Source organism: Euprymna scolopes, chromosome 7 (genome assembly GCF_053919585.1).
Source record: "Euprymna scolopes isolate OS-2025 chromosome 7, ASM5391958v1, whole genome shotgun sequence".
In the NCBI taxonomy this organism is placed as follows: Eukaryota; Metazoa; Mollusca; class Cephalopoda; order Sepiida; family Sepiolidae; genus Euprymna; species Euprymna scolopes.
The window spans coordinates 23,858,191-23,876,186 of NC_136488.1; the positions used below are offsets into that span (position 1 = coordinate 23,858,191).

The following is a 17,996-nucleotide window of genomic DNA, read 5'->3' on the forward strand; positions in this document are numbered from 1 at the left end:
TCAAGGGGCATTTGAATTGATAGACTACATTGGTTTCATCGATTGATTTTGTTGTCCGGGAAGTGTTGTTTTTAATTATAAGATTAGCAGTTAATTTTTTATAGTAAATGATAAATCGGATCTTATTATTGATTGGGGATATATATATCGATGTATTATATTTCTTAGTACCTTTTCATCGGATTTAAAGTTGTGGTGTAGTTGGGTGCGATAGAATATATTGATGGGTGGGGATTGTTAACTTGGTTATTAGTTTCTAATTGTTAGTTTGATTTGTTCATCTACTAAGAAATTGGGGGATTGGTTTGATATTCTTTAATTCACTGTAGAATATTTTTCTATTTGAAAAGATTAATTTTGCTCGATTAATAAGATTTTTTATAATTGCGGTCTTGTATCAGTAGGGACACTCACTTTTGAAGTTTAAGATACAGGAATTGGTTGCAATAGTCTTTTTATACAGAGAAGTAATGAATTCATCTTTGCTGGAGTGTATGAGAACGTAAAGAAATGGAATGATATTGTTTGAATTTAATTCATAAGTGAAACCTAATACAGAGTTTGTTTGAAAATGATCCTTAAGTTTCTTATTTCGTTATTATTGTCAACAAGAATAAAAACATCGTCGACGTACCTAACGTAAATAGACGGTTTTTTATTAGTGTTAAATATTTTATTCTCCAGGTTGGACATATAAAAGTTACTAAAGGCGGGCCCCAATACGGACGCCATTGCTACCCTATCGAGTTGGGTGTAAATGTTGCCTTTATGATCATAAAAGGAGACCTCGGTTGTACATATTAGTAATAATTTTTTTAGGATTGTAGGGTTGATCTTCAGTGGCGGGAGAGATGGATTATTGTATATATTGTCCATGATGATATTAATAGTTTCATGAACTGGGACGTTGGTGAAGAGGCTTCCTACGTCTGGTGGTGATTTTGTTAACTTTTGTTGTTTGGAGAATTTGTATAAGTTCTTCGGTAGATTTTATGCTATATTTGCTTTGGAGGTAAGGGGTTATGAGTTCATTGATTGTTTTGCTTAATTTATAAATAGGAGTTGTTATTTGTGAAATAATGGGACGGCAGGGAGAGTTGGGTTTATGGGTTTTTACATTACCATACAAGTATCCGAGTTTATAATCACCAATTATTTTAGGGAGTTTTTGATTGTCTATTATAGCATTGTTCGCAGTTATGAGTTTATTAACTTGAGTTTAAGTTGATTTATATGGTTTCTATTCGTGTTTTGTTTTAATTTTTTGCGATCATCTAAAATGGTTTCTAGTTTTTGGAAATAATCAGATTTGTTAAGAATTACATATCTGTTAGCTTTGTCACTTTTTCTAACAGTAATGTTTGGGTGATTTTTAAGTTCATTAGCTGCTTTTTTCTTTTTTTTTTACATGGAGGTCACCACTTATCAAGGCTCAGAGGTCACTCAGGGATAAGGGGTATTGTGTGTACAGTAATCAATGAGATAGTATTGTAGTAATCATTAGTATTGGAGATTTGATAGAGTGTCTTACTTAAGGGGACGGTTTGTCAGGAATTTGTTTGTGTTGGACTTGAAGACATCAAGTTGTAGTCAGGTGGGAAACAGGCAAATGGAAGAGAGTTCCACAGTCATGCACTTCTGAGAAAGAAACTCTGCTCATGGAATCTACGCTTGGATTTAGGCACAGATAAAGAGTGGGGAAAATTATTGACAGCAGCTTCAGCTAGACGGGTGTTTCTCGTGAAAGATTGACGAGGGGGGACGAGGGATTGGAACTCAAATGAGCACTTGCCATGGAAATAACAATAAAACAAAGACAGGCTCGCAACGTCTCTTCTGTGGGAGAGAGGCTGCAGGGAAGAGAAGAGGGCATCCCCCACTAAGCTACGAAGTCTATTTTGTACTCTGTCAAGGCAGGATAGGCTGTTTTTAGCAGCTCCTGCCCAGATGTGGCAGCAGTACTCCATCCTTGGACGTACGTGGCTTTTATACAGATAGAAAATTGCATCAGTGGTGAAATATCTTCTGGAGCGGTAGAAGGATCCCGCCATTTTCCCAGCGTCCTTGGCAACAACAGACCTGATGTATGTGTTCCATTTCAGATCAGGAGTAAAGGTCAAACCCAGAAGCTTGTCAAAACATAGAGCCTCCCCAAGACGAGAGCCATCCATTTCAATTGATGCCAGATGGGGATCAGAGCGTTGATGATGTAAAGATAGAAGCTTGTTTTGGATACATTAAAAGTGACCAGCCACCTCTTCCCCCACTGTACCATGTGCTCAAGATCAGAGGAGAGAGAATTAGAGAGAACTTTGTCCTTTACTGCCTTTGATGTGTTGCCATAGATGGTCGTGTCATCAACATAGATGTCAACGAATGATTTAAGTATGTGTTTTGAGAGATCGTTGATGTAGATCAGGAAGAGAGTTGGGCCCAGGATGGACCCCTGAGGGACTCCAGCATTAATACTGTGGGCCTCTGATTTCTACCCATCAACCACTACTCTTATGAACCTATCGGAGAGAAATGATTTAATAATTGAGAAAATATTTCCAGTTATACCGTAGATGGAAATCTTGTGAAGTAGGCCCTTATGCCATACCTTATCGAAGGCCTTTGATATGTTAAAAGTAATTGCCCTGGAAATGAAGCCTTTGTCAAGAGATTCACTTTTTATTTTTATCAAAACTGTTTTTGATGTATTCAGCTTTGAGTATGTCTTTTATTCCTGAGTGCGTAGTGATTTTTTGTTTGTTTTTTAATGTAATAATATTTCCATATAGAAGTTCTATTCCAGCTTTTTTAATTTGATGATTGCATGCGTTAAATATGTGACAATTAGGTCCTAGGTTAAGAAATTCAATTTGGTGTTCGGTAAGTTTTTTTGTCTTTTGAGGAAGTAAAAGCAAGCTTTTATATAAAGAGTTTAGCTAATTTTTGATGGATGTTCTATGCGTTATTTCAAAGTTATTATAAAGTTCAGATAGATGCCTTGTATTGTTCGGTAGTGATACTGTGTTTTAGTTTAATTTTTAATTCCTGCATTTCAGAAGTGTGGTGTTCAATAACGTCTTGGGCAATGGTAAGTTGTCGCTTAACGAGGTTGAATCTGAAGTTCTGAGGATGAGTTTCATTTTGTGCGGCTGCATCGTACAATTTGAATATTGTGTATTTAGGCAGCATGTTTTCATTCAGACAAGTATTGTTTATTTAACACGCAATAACCCTTATCTCCGAGTGGCTTCCGGGCTTTGATAAGTGGTGACTACAATGAAAAAAAAAAAAAAAAAAAAACACGGAGTGTTCTTGCTTAATAAGCTTTGTTGTATTTTTTCAATTTTTCTAATTGTCTTTCTTGTTTCTCGGTTGAATCTGTGTAAGAAAGTTCCATAATCGTCTTCGTCCATTTTTTTTTCTTGCTGTTCTTTGCAATTACTTTCGATTGAGTTTTTAAACAATTGTCTTCAGGCAGTTTTGGTTATTGAAAGTCGAAAGTCGAAAATACTTGCAAAGAACAACAACAACAAAAAAAACAAACAAAAATAGACCAAAATAACTATTGAACTTTTTTACACAGATTCAACCGAGAAGCAAGAAAGACAATTAGAAAAAATTTTAAAACTACAAAGAAAGCTTATTAAGCAAGAGCACTCTCTGCTATTTAACAATACTTGTCTGAATATATATAGCTTGACGAATCCTCACAAGGATGAAATGTGGAAAATTTTGTGTAGCTTAATTGCCATATATATATATATTCAAAACTTACTACTTAGCTCTAGTTACGCATTGATCAAGGTCGAAGTAAATACTGAAAATAGATACATGAAATCTTATGTAAATACATAAAATGATATATATATATATATATATATATATATATATATATATATATATATGGCAATTAAGCTACACAGAATATTCTGCGTTTCATCCATGCTAGGAATCCTAGCGTGGATGAAACACGGAATATTCAGTGTAGCTTAATCGCCATATATATTTTATAACTTACTACCTCGCTCTACATATGTATTGAGCACTGTTGAAGTAAATACTTAAAGTTTACGCATAAATTTATACTTTCGTATATTAATTTATGTGACTAAACGAAGTAGTTATATATATATATATATATATATATATATATATATATATATATATATATATATAGTGATGCACATACAGACTGTTTTACTGTATCACAGCTTTTCAGTGTGGCTAGATAAGTATCCATCCCAAGCCCGGCATCTAACCAACAACCACCGAGTCAGTAACTCTATCCATCAGACTACTAGGACAAGCACCATCGGCAATATCTAACAATGCTTCATACAAACATTGACCTTCACTCTTACAGTGCTCCATTTGTTAATTAACAAAGAATTTTGTATTATGCTGAAGCAGTAGCAGGCGATATCAATTATCAAGAATGTTTGACCTGAGAAAGAGGAGCTTATATAGTTATCCACAGACAGATTGTTTCACTGTATTATAGCTGTTCTGTGTGGCTAGACCAGCATTCATCTCAAGAATCAATGAACCAACAACCATCGTTGATAGTCAGTAGCTCTCTCTCTCTCTCTCTCTCTCTCTGTGCTCCTTCCCTCCCTCCCTCTCTCTCTCCCTCTCTCTCTCTCTGTGCTCCTTCTCTCCCTCCCTCTCTCTCTCCCTCTCTCTCTCTCTCTCTCTCTCTCTCTCTCTCTCTATATATATATATATATATATATATATATAACTACTTCATTTACTCTCATAAATTAATATACGAAAGTATAAATTTATGCGTAAACTTTAAGTATTTGCTTCAACAGTACTCAATACATATGTAGAGCTAGTTAGTAAGATTAGTTAGTAGGATTCTTCAGGCTGAAGAATCCTGGAGTGGATGAAACGCGAAATATATTTATTATATATATATATATATATATATATATATATATATATATATATATATACCCTGTGAATGCTACTAAAAATTATAGCAAAACAAATATACTGAAGAAAGACTTACCCCAATCTGGTTTGAACATTAATTGTATTCCGAGGTTCGCTTGACTTTGGAACAAGGCCGTAAAGAATCCATACAAGAGAGTGAAGAGAAAAAATGGGACGAGAATTCGATTGGCCTTTTCGATCAGTTTGTATCCAGATAGGACGGAAACGCTTGCTAATAAGATGCATAATCCCTGCGTCAGGAAGCACCAGTTTGACTGTGGAAATAGATGCAGAGGGAGAGGAATAATAAATAAAATGGTACAACTATTTTTTTTTTTTTGTGTTAGTTTTTTTATCATTTTGTTCAAACTGAGGCTGCAAGACATTCACCTGCTATCTCATTTATTCCAACCAAGAGATCTTTTGAGGATTTTAACCGTCCGTTTAAGTGCAATTGTTTATAGAATTCTTGCACTTGGTTCATTGGGTATATTTGCCTAGTAGTTTTTGAAATTCTTTTTCATGAGTTCGGTTACTCTTATAATTACTGCAATGATGGAGATCTTCCTAAAATTCCAGTTTCTTTTCAAATCATACATAAGACTTTGGTATTTTGTTATCTTTACCCCCTCAGCTCTGTTTAACCTAGTACCATTGGGGACACTAACTTCTACTAAGGTTGTTTCTTTCTCCTTCTTGGCTTATATCATTACATCAGGTTTTATGGCTCCGTTTTCTAGGTACATAGCTGTAGCAATTGCATAGTCATAGTGGATGGTGTATGACTTATTTCCAACTGTTTTTTCTGGTAAACATTTCCCAGGACTTGCTGCTGCATTCGATATTCAACTTTTTACTGATCATCCTGTGGAGATATTTACACACTCCATTGTGTGGCATTTGTATAGTAACTGTTCTGTTCTCTTTTTGTTTCAATTTTCTTATCATTTCGTTTTTGTTGGGAATGGGGCATTCTACCGGATACCAGACATTCACTCACTATCTTAGTCACTTAATCGTTTCTTTAAGTGCAATTGTTTGTATTTCACTTGCACTTGGTTCACCGGGTATATTCGCCAGGTAGTTTGGAGATTCTATTTCATGAGTCTTCTTAAGATTTCAATTTCTTTCCATGTCATACCTTTCCTTGGTATTTCGTTATCTTCTCCCAGTCAGCATCACCAGGGGCACTTACTTCAATTAGGGTTGTTACTTTCTCCTCTTGTCCCATATGACTATATCAGGCTTAATAGATCCATTTTCAATGTATGTAGCTGTAGAAATTTCATAGTCATAATGGATGGTGCACGACTTATTTCCAACTGTTCTTTCAGGTAAATGTTCCCAAGATTTACTGTTGCACTGGATGTTCAGCTTTTTACAGATTTTCCAGTGGAGAAATTTACAAAAACCATTGTGTTGCATTATATATTTTTTATTTTATTTTTTGGAATCCTTTGAGATGAGGCTTCATAAGTGGTGTATTAATTTTTCTGCAAAAAAATGAATCGCATTGTATAATAGCCGCATTGTCATAGTCATGTATCACATTGTATAATAGTTGTGTGTCACATTGTATAATAGTCGTGTGTCACATTGTATAATAGCCGCATTGTCATAGTCATGTATCACATTGTATAATAGTTGTGTGTCACATTGTATAATAGTCGTGTGTCACATTGTATCATAGCTCTGTGTCACATTGTATAATAGCTCTGTGTCACATTGTATAATAGCCGCATTGTCATAGTCATGTGTCACATTCTATAATTGTTGTGTGTCACATTGTATAATAGTCGTGTGTTACATTGTATCATAGCTGTGTGTCACATTGTATAATAGCCGCATTTCATAGTCATGTATCACATTGTATAATAGTTGTGTATCACATTGTATAATAGTCGTGTTTCACATTGTATAATAGCTGTGTGTCACATTGTATAATAGTTGTGTGTCACATTGTATGATAGTTGTGTGTCACATTGTATAATAGTCGTCTTTCACATTGTATAATAGCTGTGTGTCACATTGTATAATAGTTGTGTGTCACATTGTATGATAGTCGTGTTTCACATTGTATAATAGTCGTCTTTCACATTGTATAATAGCTGTGTGTCACATTGTATAATAATTGTGTGTCACATTGTATGATAGTCGTGTGTCACATTGTATAATAGCTGTCCCCCAGAAGAAGGTGGCTCACACTCTCTACTTCTATGTGTCAGAATTCTGCACTCATTGTTACTGAGACCACTCACCTTTTTAATAGCATTGGTCATGAAACCTTGATCTTGGGCAGCCATTATCATTCTCAAGAATAGAAAAAGAAATTTATTGGCAAATGTCATTTTTTTTTTTCTATAATCTTTTGCTGGGAAAAAGATAATGCTCAATTAGTAAAAACAAAATCACTTTTTTAATGCAAAATGATTGTTTACTGACCCGGGAATGAATATTTTTGTGAGGAGAGTTATATCCCACTGCGAAAAAGTTTTGTTTTATGGCATATCAAACCTTTTAATGCCAAATTTAGACTTTTTATAAAACGATTTAATGATTCAAATTTACAACATTTTCAAATATTTGACACAAGTCTTATTGGCATGAACCGAAAAGAAACTTCTGTATTAATAAAAACACAGAACATAACAGATTCTATTTCATATACTGTTTGCAGATTAATTTGTTTTGTTGATATAAATTTTGTAAATAAATAATATCCACTTCATTAAATCTATTAAGATCATATGGGTCAGATTGGACCTGAGAGTAATGAATACTAAGATGTGACTCCACACTTCGACTTTTCAAGGTCAAATTCAAGGTCATATAAAATGATGGACTTGATTACGAAGTGCATACGAGATCTCATTTCGATTTGTGAAGCTTTCTTTGCGAGAAAGCAACAAATTTAACAGGAGCAGCGAATACATCGTTGAACGTGGTTGGAAGCATGTTTTCAGCCAATCACATTGCAAGGAAAGAGAATATGAAAATATTTTCCCTAACAGTCTCGCTGGAGCCGGTCTGCCCACTGTTAAAAGGAGGCAAACCAATCAGTCGAGCCCAGAGACAGTCAGTCAACCAGCATGGGGTAAACATCAGCTCCATCGGATTTCTTTTCCCCAACGTTAGAAAATCACTTTCGCGTGCATCATTCATCAACTTCTCCACATGGAAGCACCAACAGCGAGAATTGACATTTACATTTCTTATTTCATCATGTTTCTTATTAGCGCCTGACTTTTCTCTCCTAAGAAGTTATAAACATTAACTTTACGCCAAAAATCTTTCCTGAACATTCTCATATCCTTATGAACTTTGAACACTTTAGTTTGTTTTTGCTTTCGTTAAGTTTTTTTTTTTTTTAAATAAGCGATTGAAGAATCAATCATTTAAAATTTAAACCTATATTGTTCGTCTGGTTCCTTCTCGCCACCATACGCTTATTCCTAATATAACAGTTACAGTATGGGTCAAGTTATAATGAGTCTCTAGGATGAATAAAACGGAAGATGAAGTGAGTTATAAGTCCACTGCCACAACTCATCTGGGTTAAGGAGTATCATGTTCAACATAGTTATGTACTGTAAAGAACAGGACCTACACTCTGCTAGAAGTAAGTGATTATTATATATGTAAACAATATAGATGTCAGATATTTATTTAGTTGTAGGCATTATTTGCTGGCTAATTGCTCAAATAAGGTTTCTCAGTCTGGTCGAATAATAATAGTTAAGATGGATTCATATCTTACCACAGGTATCAGTGAAAATGAGTTTTACACTTGGACTTAGGAACTCCCACCTCCCGTGACACATGAGGCAGTCAAAATATACCAGTTTCTTCCCCTTGCAATCAAATCTCTCTAGATCGTTTACTTCTAGTTCATTTTTGATCTTTCTCTTCGTTTTCTATCATAGGTCCATTCGCACACTTGATTGGTAATTCTCTCTAAGGTTATGTTCGAGCCAGTCTAGACATTGTTTGCACATCATTGACGATACTACTTGTTGGTTCGACTTCATGGTTGGTAGTTTGATTGCTCCGTTTGATTGCTAGAATCTTTCTAAGGCACTGGGAATCAAACGCATCTAATTTTTTCTCTTGGCTGATTTTGAGATGCCAAGTTTCACTTCCATATAGAAGTGTGGACAAGACGTTGCTGTTATAAAATCTTCATTTCAAACTTGAAGGTGAATTTAAAACTTTTTTTAAGATCTTGCAAAGCTGATTGTGCTGCTAAGGCCTTACCTATCCTGAAGTTTTACAATTTCAACTGAATTTGAACATAGCATGACAAGCTCATATTCTACAATTCAACTATCTACACAACCTCCCAAACAGAGAAATAACTAAGACAGAAAAGTGTTTGGTTCCGTTTACTTACCGTTGTGAAATATTCAAAAATCCTGTGACTCTCTTCCATGGCAGTCGGTAAAGGGTTGATCAAGAAGTAACAGAAGTAATACATACTCCATCCGATCACAACGCAATAGTAAGACCTGAAAAAAACGTCAACACCCTTTCAGAATCCAACTAATTAGAATAGTTCGGCCAGGATGGGTTCATGATATAAAAGTAAGATTGTATCCCTTGGGGAGATAATTGGCTTAAATGCTAGGCGGCGTGTTGATCATGTGATTGATATCATAGAAAATTACATGATCGTTTCCTGAAAAAAAAAATAATCCTTTTTTTTTTTCTTTACTTGGGAGTCACCACTTATAAAGGCCTGGAGGTTAATGAGGTAGATGGTGAGAACACTGATGATCAGTAATGGTGGAACTTGGGTATGGTTTAATCATATAAGAGGATGGCTCAACAAGAACTTATTTACATTAGACTTGACAACAGCTATGTTATAGTCAGCTGGGAAGCAATCTTACACTATTATGTTCCACGGATGGACAGTTCTAGGAATGAAAGTGTGCTTATGGAATTTTCATTTAGTTTTAGGTACAGAGAGTGAGGAAAATTGTTGACAGGTGTTGTAGCTAGACGAGTATTTGTTGCGAAAGTTTTATAGAGGGGGACCATAGATTGGAGCTCAGTCGAGCATCTATTATAAAAGTAATGATAGAGAAGAGACAGACTAGCAACGTTTCTTCTGTGAAAAAGAGGAAGTAGGAAGACAGAATTTGAAGACGGTTTTGTACCCTGTCAAGGGAATAAAAGGGTATTCTTTGCAGCCCCTCCCCAGATGTCACAACAGTACTCCATCTTAGGACATACTTGGCTCTTGTATAGGTAAAAGGTGGCGTTTGGATTGAGATGCTTTCCTCTTTCAGTATTAGTTCTTCTTGGAAATAGTTATATTTTTGAAGAACGCAAACTCACACAATGCTGTGTATAACCAAATAAATTTTCGCTTGGGTTTAGAATTCTCTTGCTTCCCTAGCAATCATGTGATTGTTACTCGAAAAAGAGGCTCTCTCTTTCAGTATCATTCCTTCTGGGGCTTTGGCTCCCTACTCACTCAATGCGGTGTGTATCTAAGAACGTTTTTCTTTGTGAGCTTGGTTCCATGGGAAGTCATATGATCATTATCTGCAAAAGAAGCTTTATCTTTCAGCATCAATTGTAATGCTTTCTCTTTAAAATGTTTATACGTGAATTTTTTTTCGTCATCAGTGGAGCTAGCTAAATGCAACTTTTTAACGTATACAGAAAAGGTGGATTAAGACGTTTGTTTGGAGTTTTGATTTAAGTTTATTCTAAGCCGAAACAGAGCACACATAAGAGAGAGAGAGAGAGAGAGAGACACAGAGAGAGAGAGAAAGAGAGAGAGAGAGAGAGAGAGAGAGAGAGAGAGAGAGAGAGAGAGTCTAGTATTCTCGTAGTTCATTAACTATCTTATACTGATAATTGGGTGAACACAGTAAACAGAAGTCGTGGAGGCATTTCACTCTTGGCGATTATCAAAATTTTCCTTTCATTATTAGAGCATTATTGTTGATCTGTCTCGCACACCTTGCATTGGAAAACTGAACTCAAACCTTTGTTTCCCCGGCAATCTTGATATCCGTGATATCATTCCACGTCAGCTGACATCTTTTTGATTTTGACCTGTTGAACCTCATCTGATCTTACATGACATCTCTATCCATCATGTTTCGTGGAAATCGGTTTACTTTCCAAAGTTCATGTCACTTTGACTTGCACTTAGTTCGACCCTTGTCAAGATTAATACTAGCTGATGTACTCACTCTCCGCTATAGATTAATCCATTATGTAACACAGTGACCCTTGCATATTTCCTTCGTGCTTTACATCTCCTTTTGCCTATCACATAATACTTGTATACCGTGACACCACATGTATTTCACTTATATCCCAACATTCATATTATATTCGATTGCTTTACATAGGTTTTGACTAGTCTTTCCTTCTTGGACAGGGTGCAAAAGAAGAGTCTCTACATAGGCGAGGGACTAAGTCTGAGGATAGAATCAAATGATAGAGACAGGGCTGAGATTTTGTTTGGCATGAAGCCACTTGATGTAATAAGCTAAAAAATAAAAACACTTTAAGGTAAAAAAACTAACCAATAATACTCGTAAGTGTTATACAGATAAATTCTGATCAACAAAGCAGCAATTCTTCCTCTTTTGTCAGAAACATTGCTTATGGAATGTGAGGACTAAAGGACAAAATAAGGAAAGTGAGAATTACGAGGCTATTGAAAGTAAACCCAAGATTCACTTTATACTCTCTTAAAATAAGATACTAAATAACATAAACATCTTCACAACTTAAGAAAATACAGCTAAAATACATCTGGAGTGCAAAGAGTTATTTATCGTTGATCTTCTAGTGCATCATCACATTCAGTTCCCCAGGATGCCAATGTGACATTCTTCAAGATCTAAGGTTTAAGAACAATCTATCAGAAGGGATTGACCAGGGTGCGAGTTGAGTATTGTGACTGTATTGTTACTCTTGAAGTTTTCAAGGATTGACGGTTTCGAAGTAATTAACAATACAAATTGAAAACCTGGGTGCTTTAGCGTTGAATCTGGATCATTCAACAGAAATACTTTCATCAAACCCACAACTGACCTTGTGTCTAACCTCCAGAAGAGGAGATAAATAAATACTCCCTGAGTTTTCAGTATATTTAATGTATAAATATTCAGCACTAGCAGTTTAAAAGAAAATGATACTTACGTTATAAAAAACAGAACGAGGCAGATCCAGGCTGCCATCCATAGAAACCGACTTCCAAATAAATGCCGGAAAGACCCCAGGACACCTTCGGTTGTGTATCGAGCCAGAGCACATTCCAAAATTATTATTGGCGAAGTCCAAATGAATGTAAGCAATAGCCACACCAAAATAAATATGAGACCACCTGAAAAAAAAAAAATCAAAGGTTTTTTTATTTATTTTATTTTTCATCTAAATTTTATTAAAAATGTTTATACATGAGCATTTTTTTGTTATCAGTGAAACTCGCCAAATAAACATGCACAGAAAAGGTGGATTATGAAGTTTATCTGGAGTTTTAGTTTAAATTTATTCTGGACAGAAACAAATCACACATGATAGAGAAACTAGTCTTACCTTAAATAATTTGTTAACTTATTAATAAATAATTGAGTGGACATAGTCAATAGAAGTCTTAAGGGAGCATTTCGCTCTTGGCGATTATCAAAGCTTTCATTTCATTATTAGAGCATTATTGGCAAACGGCACCCATTATCATCCCATAGGCAACTCAAACCTTTGTTTCCTTGTCAACTTTGATATCCGTGATGTCACACCATGTTGGTTGACAATTTTTTGTTTTTATTCTACACCTGAAAAATAATTTAAAATTTTGGATCTTTCATCTAGATTTTATTACCTTAAGCTATGATAACAATAGCTGTAGCATTTATTTGTATTTACTTCTCTGGCACACTGTCGGAATTTGACATTTTTTTTATAAATACAATTGTAGCAGTAGCATGAGAGAACTACTTTTTTTTTACACAGAGTATCATATTTATATAAAAGAGTATCATATCTATATAAAAGAGTATCATATCTATATAAAAGAGTATCATATCTATATAAAAGAGTATCATATCTATATAAAAGCCAAGTATGTCCAAGGATGGAATACTGCTGCCATATCTGGGCAGGAGCTGCTAAAAACAGCCTATCCTGCCGACAGAGTACAAAATAGACTTCGTGGCTTAGTGGGGGATGCCTTTTTCTCTATCCTGCAACCTCTCTCCCACAGAAGAGACGTTGCGAGCCTATCCTTGTTTTATCGTTATTTCCATGGCAGGTGCTTGTCTGAACTCCAATCTCTGGTCCCCCCTCGCCAATCTTTCACAAAAAACACCCGTCTAGCTGAATCCACTGTGAAAAATTTTCCTCACTCTTTATCTGTGCCTAAATCAAAACGTAGATTCCATGAACAAAGCTTCTTTCTTAGAACTGCACGCCTGTGGAACTCTGTTCCGTGTGCCTGCTTCCCACCTGACTACAACCTGGATGTCTTCAAGTCCAACGTTAACAAGTTCCTAATGAACCGTCCCCTTAAGTAAACACTTCATTAAATCTCCACACTAACGTACTGTACTTGCAATAACCCTTATCCCTGAGTGGCTTCCTGGCCTTGATAAGTGGTGACCACCGTGTAAAAAAAAAAAAAAAAAAATCATGAGTTAGACTGAAATGTAACTTAGCTCTGTGCACTCACGCCCAGACTTATAAGTGGGAGTTAGGACAGTGCAAACTCGAAATTAATGTGCATCAACAAAGATTGGCGTCAAAAATATGATCCAAAGTTCCAGTTTTTATCACCTCTATATAAAATGTGCTATCCTGCACTCCTCGTTTAGCAACAAGCAACCTACTAGATTGGAAGTCCAAGAAAAACATTCCTTTATTGACAAAATCCAGCCTACCTAATAATTCTCATTTGGTTCCAGTATTTCTTTAAATAAAAATTGATACCTGTTTAGGAGTAGAAATATTGGTCTTATTTCTAGACGATGATGACCCCTTTTCTTGTTTAATATTCTATTTCAGTCAGATGGGGTCAGGCAGTAGTTATATTCTTCGTTCTGACTTTGTTATAAACTAATCATCTAACCACCCACGCATCAAAAACTAAACAATATTATTTCATACTAAAATTATTTTCAAAGATTTAATTGATTTAATCTTTTCACATAAGATGTTCACAGTATACTTAAAACCTAAATATCAGAGGTGCCGATAAACATCAAACAGGTGAAAAGAGACGCAAATCTATATATGATGATATCTCTGGAAATGACAGATGTTGCTCAAATATGGTACATTATTCTTCCATTCCCAAAGAAAGGATCATGAGCGCTAATCGTTTAATGTAGTCGGAAAGAAATATCTGTAAAAACTTCCTCACTTCTCTCAATATTTCCTTACAAGTTTAGAGTAAAAAAAAAACAAACTTAAAAATTAAAAATCAGTCCGGTTTTTCTTCAGTTCAAAAATGTTCATATATCAAAAAAAACAATAAAAAATTTTTTTTACCTTTCCTTCCATAAACGGCAAGCATCATAGGAAATCTCCATACATTTCCAGTACCAATAATAGAACTCATGAAGAAAGTGGCTCGGTCGAGTTTTCGTCCCAAAGCGGCCAATTGGACCTTATATTTCTAGAGTGATAATAATAATAATAATAATAATAATAATAATAATAATAATAATAAGAAGAAGAAGAAGAAGAAGAAGAAGAAGAAGAAGAAGAATCATAATAAGTTGAAGGGTCAAGGAGGATTGAGAAGTGAAAGCACTAACCAAACCTCCACTGGATGGGTGCAAAAGAGACTGGAATCTTGGGGAGGCTTATTGCCACCCAGGGTGAAAATCAAAAAGACAGAAAAACGAAACAAACATGCAGAACTTGCCAGAGAACTAAAAGGAATATGGAACATGAAGAAAATCAATATAATACTAATAATTGTAGGAGCACTAGGAATAGTTCCAAAAAACTTGGAAAAAAGATTAAGAGAAATCACAATCAACAGAAGATTATGAGCAGCTTAAATCTTAAAGAAAACCCTCGAGTGCAGAAACTAGACCACATGAGCGACAAATTCTAACTGGGCATATAGAAATTGCAACAGAAGTGAAACAAAAAGTGCAACCAAAAGAACGTGTACACTAAAAGTGAAAATGGTCTATTTCCACTCCCCTCCTCTCCTCCCTCTTACCCCTCATTCACCCCAACTCCAAATAACTGGCGCCAGCACGACTGGCACTGCACCAAATAGTTGAAGGGTCAAGGAAGATGGAAAGACTGAAGAGAGAAAGCACTAACCAGATCTCCACTGGCTGAGTGCGAAGAGGACTGGGACCTTGGGAAGGATTATTGTCACTCAAATTCCAGTGAAGACCAATGGCCACTACCAACAAGAAATCAATGGTAAATAATTGTTGTGATAACGCAAATTAATTTTAATTGTATCAAAAGAGGCGGAGAGTACAGGAAATCTGTGGAGACTTGTCACTCAGATTCCAGGGAACATTGTTCTCAAAAGATAAATCTTTGTTGACCTGTGTGAAAACTAGTCAGTAAATAAGGATGATAGTAATAGTTTGTGTGTTTGGCTCACTTCAATAATCACGTATGCAAATTTAATTCTATGAGCAAAGCAGAGGCTCAATTTTAATAATTGATAAAACAAACTAAACGAATATTTTTCCTTTTTAATAGATACCGAAAATTACATACATACAGACAAATGGTACAGAAACAAACAGGAGAGCGCAATGGAAAATAAATTCCCTATGACACAGATACAAAACGACAAACACAAGAAAACAAGATACGTAATAATTCGCGGTACAGGTTCGAGCTTGTCTGCCTACTACCACATTTTCTTTTTACTTTTGCTCAACACACACCTCCAAACACCCGGGCAACGCCCGGCACCCAGGCTAGTAAGTGATAAAAATGTCGGTCCTACTCTTAAACAGAATCATCTCAGTCAGCATAATATTACATTTACACCAGGAAGCCGTCCTACTTAAGATACTCTGAAATTTATTATAAATTTTATTTTTCATAAATATACTTATTTATCATAAATTTTATATATAAATATACTTATATACAAATGATTTCATTCGAATAAAATGGGAGGTAGAGAAAAAGTAAAAAGCAAAAAATTTGATTATTATTAAGAACCTCGCATACCTTTCTAAATAATAGACAGGATGGCCTACTGTTTTCCAGTTGTTCAGAACCGAAAACAAGTAGGACAATTCCTAATTGGGAGAAAAAAATGGGGGAGGGTGGAGAATGGGTGGTGTCCTTCTAAGATAAATAGAATTTAAGCATATATTATTATTGATAAAGAGGATGATTTATAAATTGAGAAAAGCCGTTTCACTCAGTTTCGTTATTAGACAAACATGGCATCAGGTCAAATTCGCTGGCCATTTTGTTTTGTTTCAGCTTATTTACATAATGTTGATGCTTTTTAAGCATAAGTTTTTTCAATTTTACATGCGTAATACTAATTGGATTTTAAATGGAGATGATTCTTCATTTAGTAATATATAACGAAACAACACTATGAACTACTTTTAATGCTTAAACAGTTTTTATTGGGTTCTTTCATTAACACGATCTTTATAAATTGTCAAGAGGATTTTTTAAAATATTTAATAACAGCTTTTTGTATTGATACTACTACTACTACTACTACTACTACTACTACTACTACTATTGCTGCTGCTACTACTTACCTCGTAGCCGAACATTATTAAAGAAAATAAAGATCAATCAATTAAATATTTGAATGTTCTCAGCTGATAATGGCCGCCAAAGTAGAACAGTCTGTAAAGAGAAAAAAAAAATGTATTAATTAATTTACGATTAATTTAATCTTACAATAATATTGTTCTAGACAGAATCAAAAGCAAATAAAATGATTGGTTGAATAATTTGAAACAATTATGGTTCAAAGACCTCAGAAAAAATCCGACAGGAAAGTGATGAATTTAGTTCTATACCGATTTCTTCCGGGTTAACTTTCACACTTTGTAAACAAACGGATAATAAACCTGAGATGTTTGGGTTTTCGATTTTTAATATAGGGAAGGCACTGGCTACCAACAACAACCTTAGTTTAACATTATAAGAAGGTGTATGTCATGCTTCCACCGGGCAACGCCAGTTAACGGGTCCTTCTAGTTAAAAATAAACACTTGGGAGGGAGATATTATCTGTTTGTTTATAGTGTATGACTCGAATTTGTCGCTTTCATATTGGATTTTTTCTGAGATCTTTGTGTAACAGAACGTGGACGTCCGTATGGCAGCCATATGCAAATGACCAAACCGTGTGCGAGATGACGTCACGGCAAGGAAAAAAGAAAAAGTTTATGAAAAGAAAAACGTGTGCGCAGAATGATGATCACGTTAGAGACGCGTTGGTGACATCACAGTCGAGACAAGAAGTCATGCGTGGCCAGAGAAGGGATAAATAAAGGTCTTTTATTAAAACCTAAAACAACGAGTTCAATTTCTTTCCTATTCCGTGTCTCTGTCAACTTCGCGATGGTGTCTTCATGTTAACATGTGTGTAAACTTGTGTAGCGTTTCATTTGAACCATAATTGATCCAATCATTTAATGTGATTCTTATTGGATTATTTTTTAAATAATGAATCATCACTTATCAAGGTTAAAAGTCACTCAAATATAAAGGTTATATGAATGGATTATCTATTGAATGATGAAGAATATTATGAGAGGATTGAAATGATGAATGGAATGAACAAAATTTGAAGGAGGATGGTTTATATCGCAGTTACTATTCGCCTTGGACTGCCTGAGACCAAATGTAACCCTTACTGACTTATGCTCTCCTAAATAAAGTTGCTATCACACTCGCTCTATCGTTCGGCTCTGATTTCTTAACTAAATACCAACAACTTTCACGTCATTGTATCAGTGTTGGTGGTTCCCTTCGTTTCTACCTTACTGTGAACTAAAATTAAACAGGTGGGATGTGTTGAATATATACAGAAGGCATTACGAAATACAAAATAAAACAACACAAAACATG

General features: G+C 35.1%; 1 protein-coding gene across 1 annotated transcript in view; it reads right to left on the bottom strand.

Annotated features, from left to right (window-relative positions):
• LOC145279647 (putative sodium-dependent transporter YocR) overlaps nucleotides 1-17,996 on the bottom strand; it is a 79,907-nt gene that overhangs the window by 40,568 nt on the left and 21,343 nt on the right. Inside the window, exons 2-6 of the mRNA XM_080130877.1 lie at nucleotides 16,674-16,764; nucleotides 14,449-14,575; nucleotides 12,106-12,289; nucleotides 9,326-9,440; nucleotides 5,012-5,210 (exon numbers count right to left, since the gene is read on the bottom strand). Coding sequence (XP_079987003.1) covers nucleotides 5,012-5,210; nucleotides 9,326-9,440; nucleotides 12,106-12,289; nucleotides 14,449-14,575; nucleotides 16,674-16,688 — 640 coding nt within the window. The 5' untranslated portion in view covers nucleotides 16,689-16,764. The remainder of the gene's footprint in view (nucleotides 1-5,011; nucleotides 5,211-9,325; nucleotides 9,441-12,105; nucleotides 12,290-14,448; nucleotides 14,576-16,673; nucleotides 16,765-17,996) is intronic.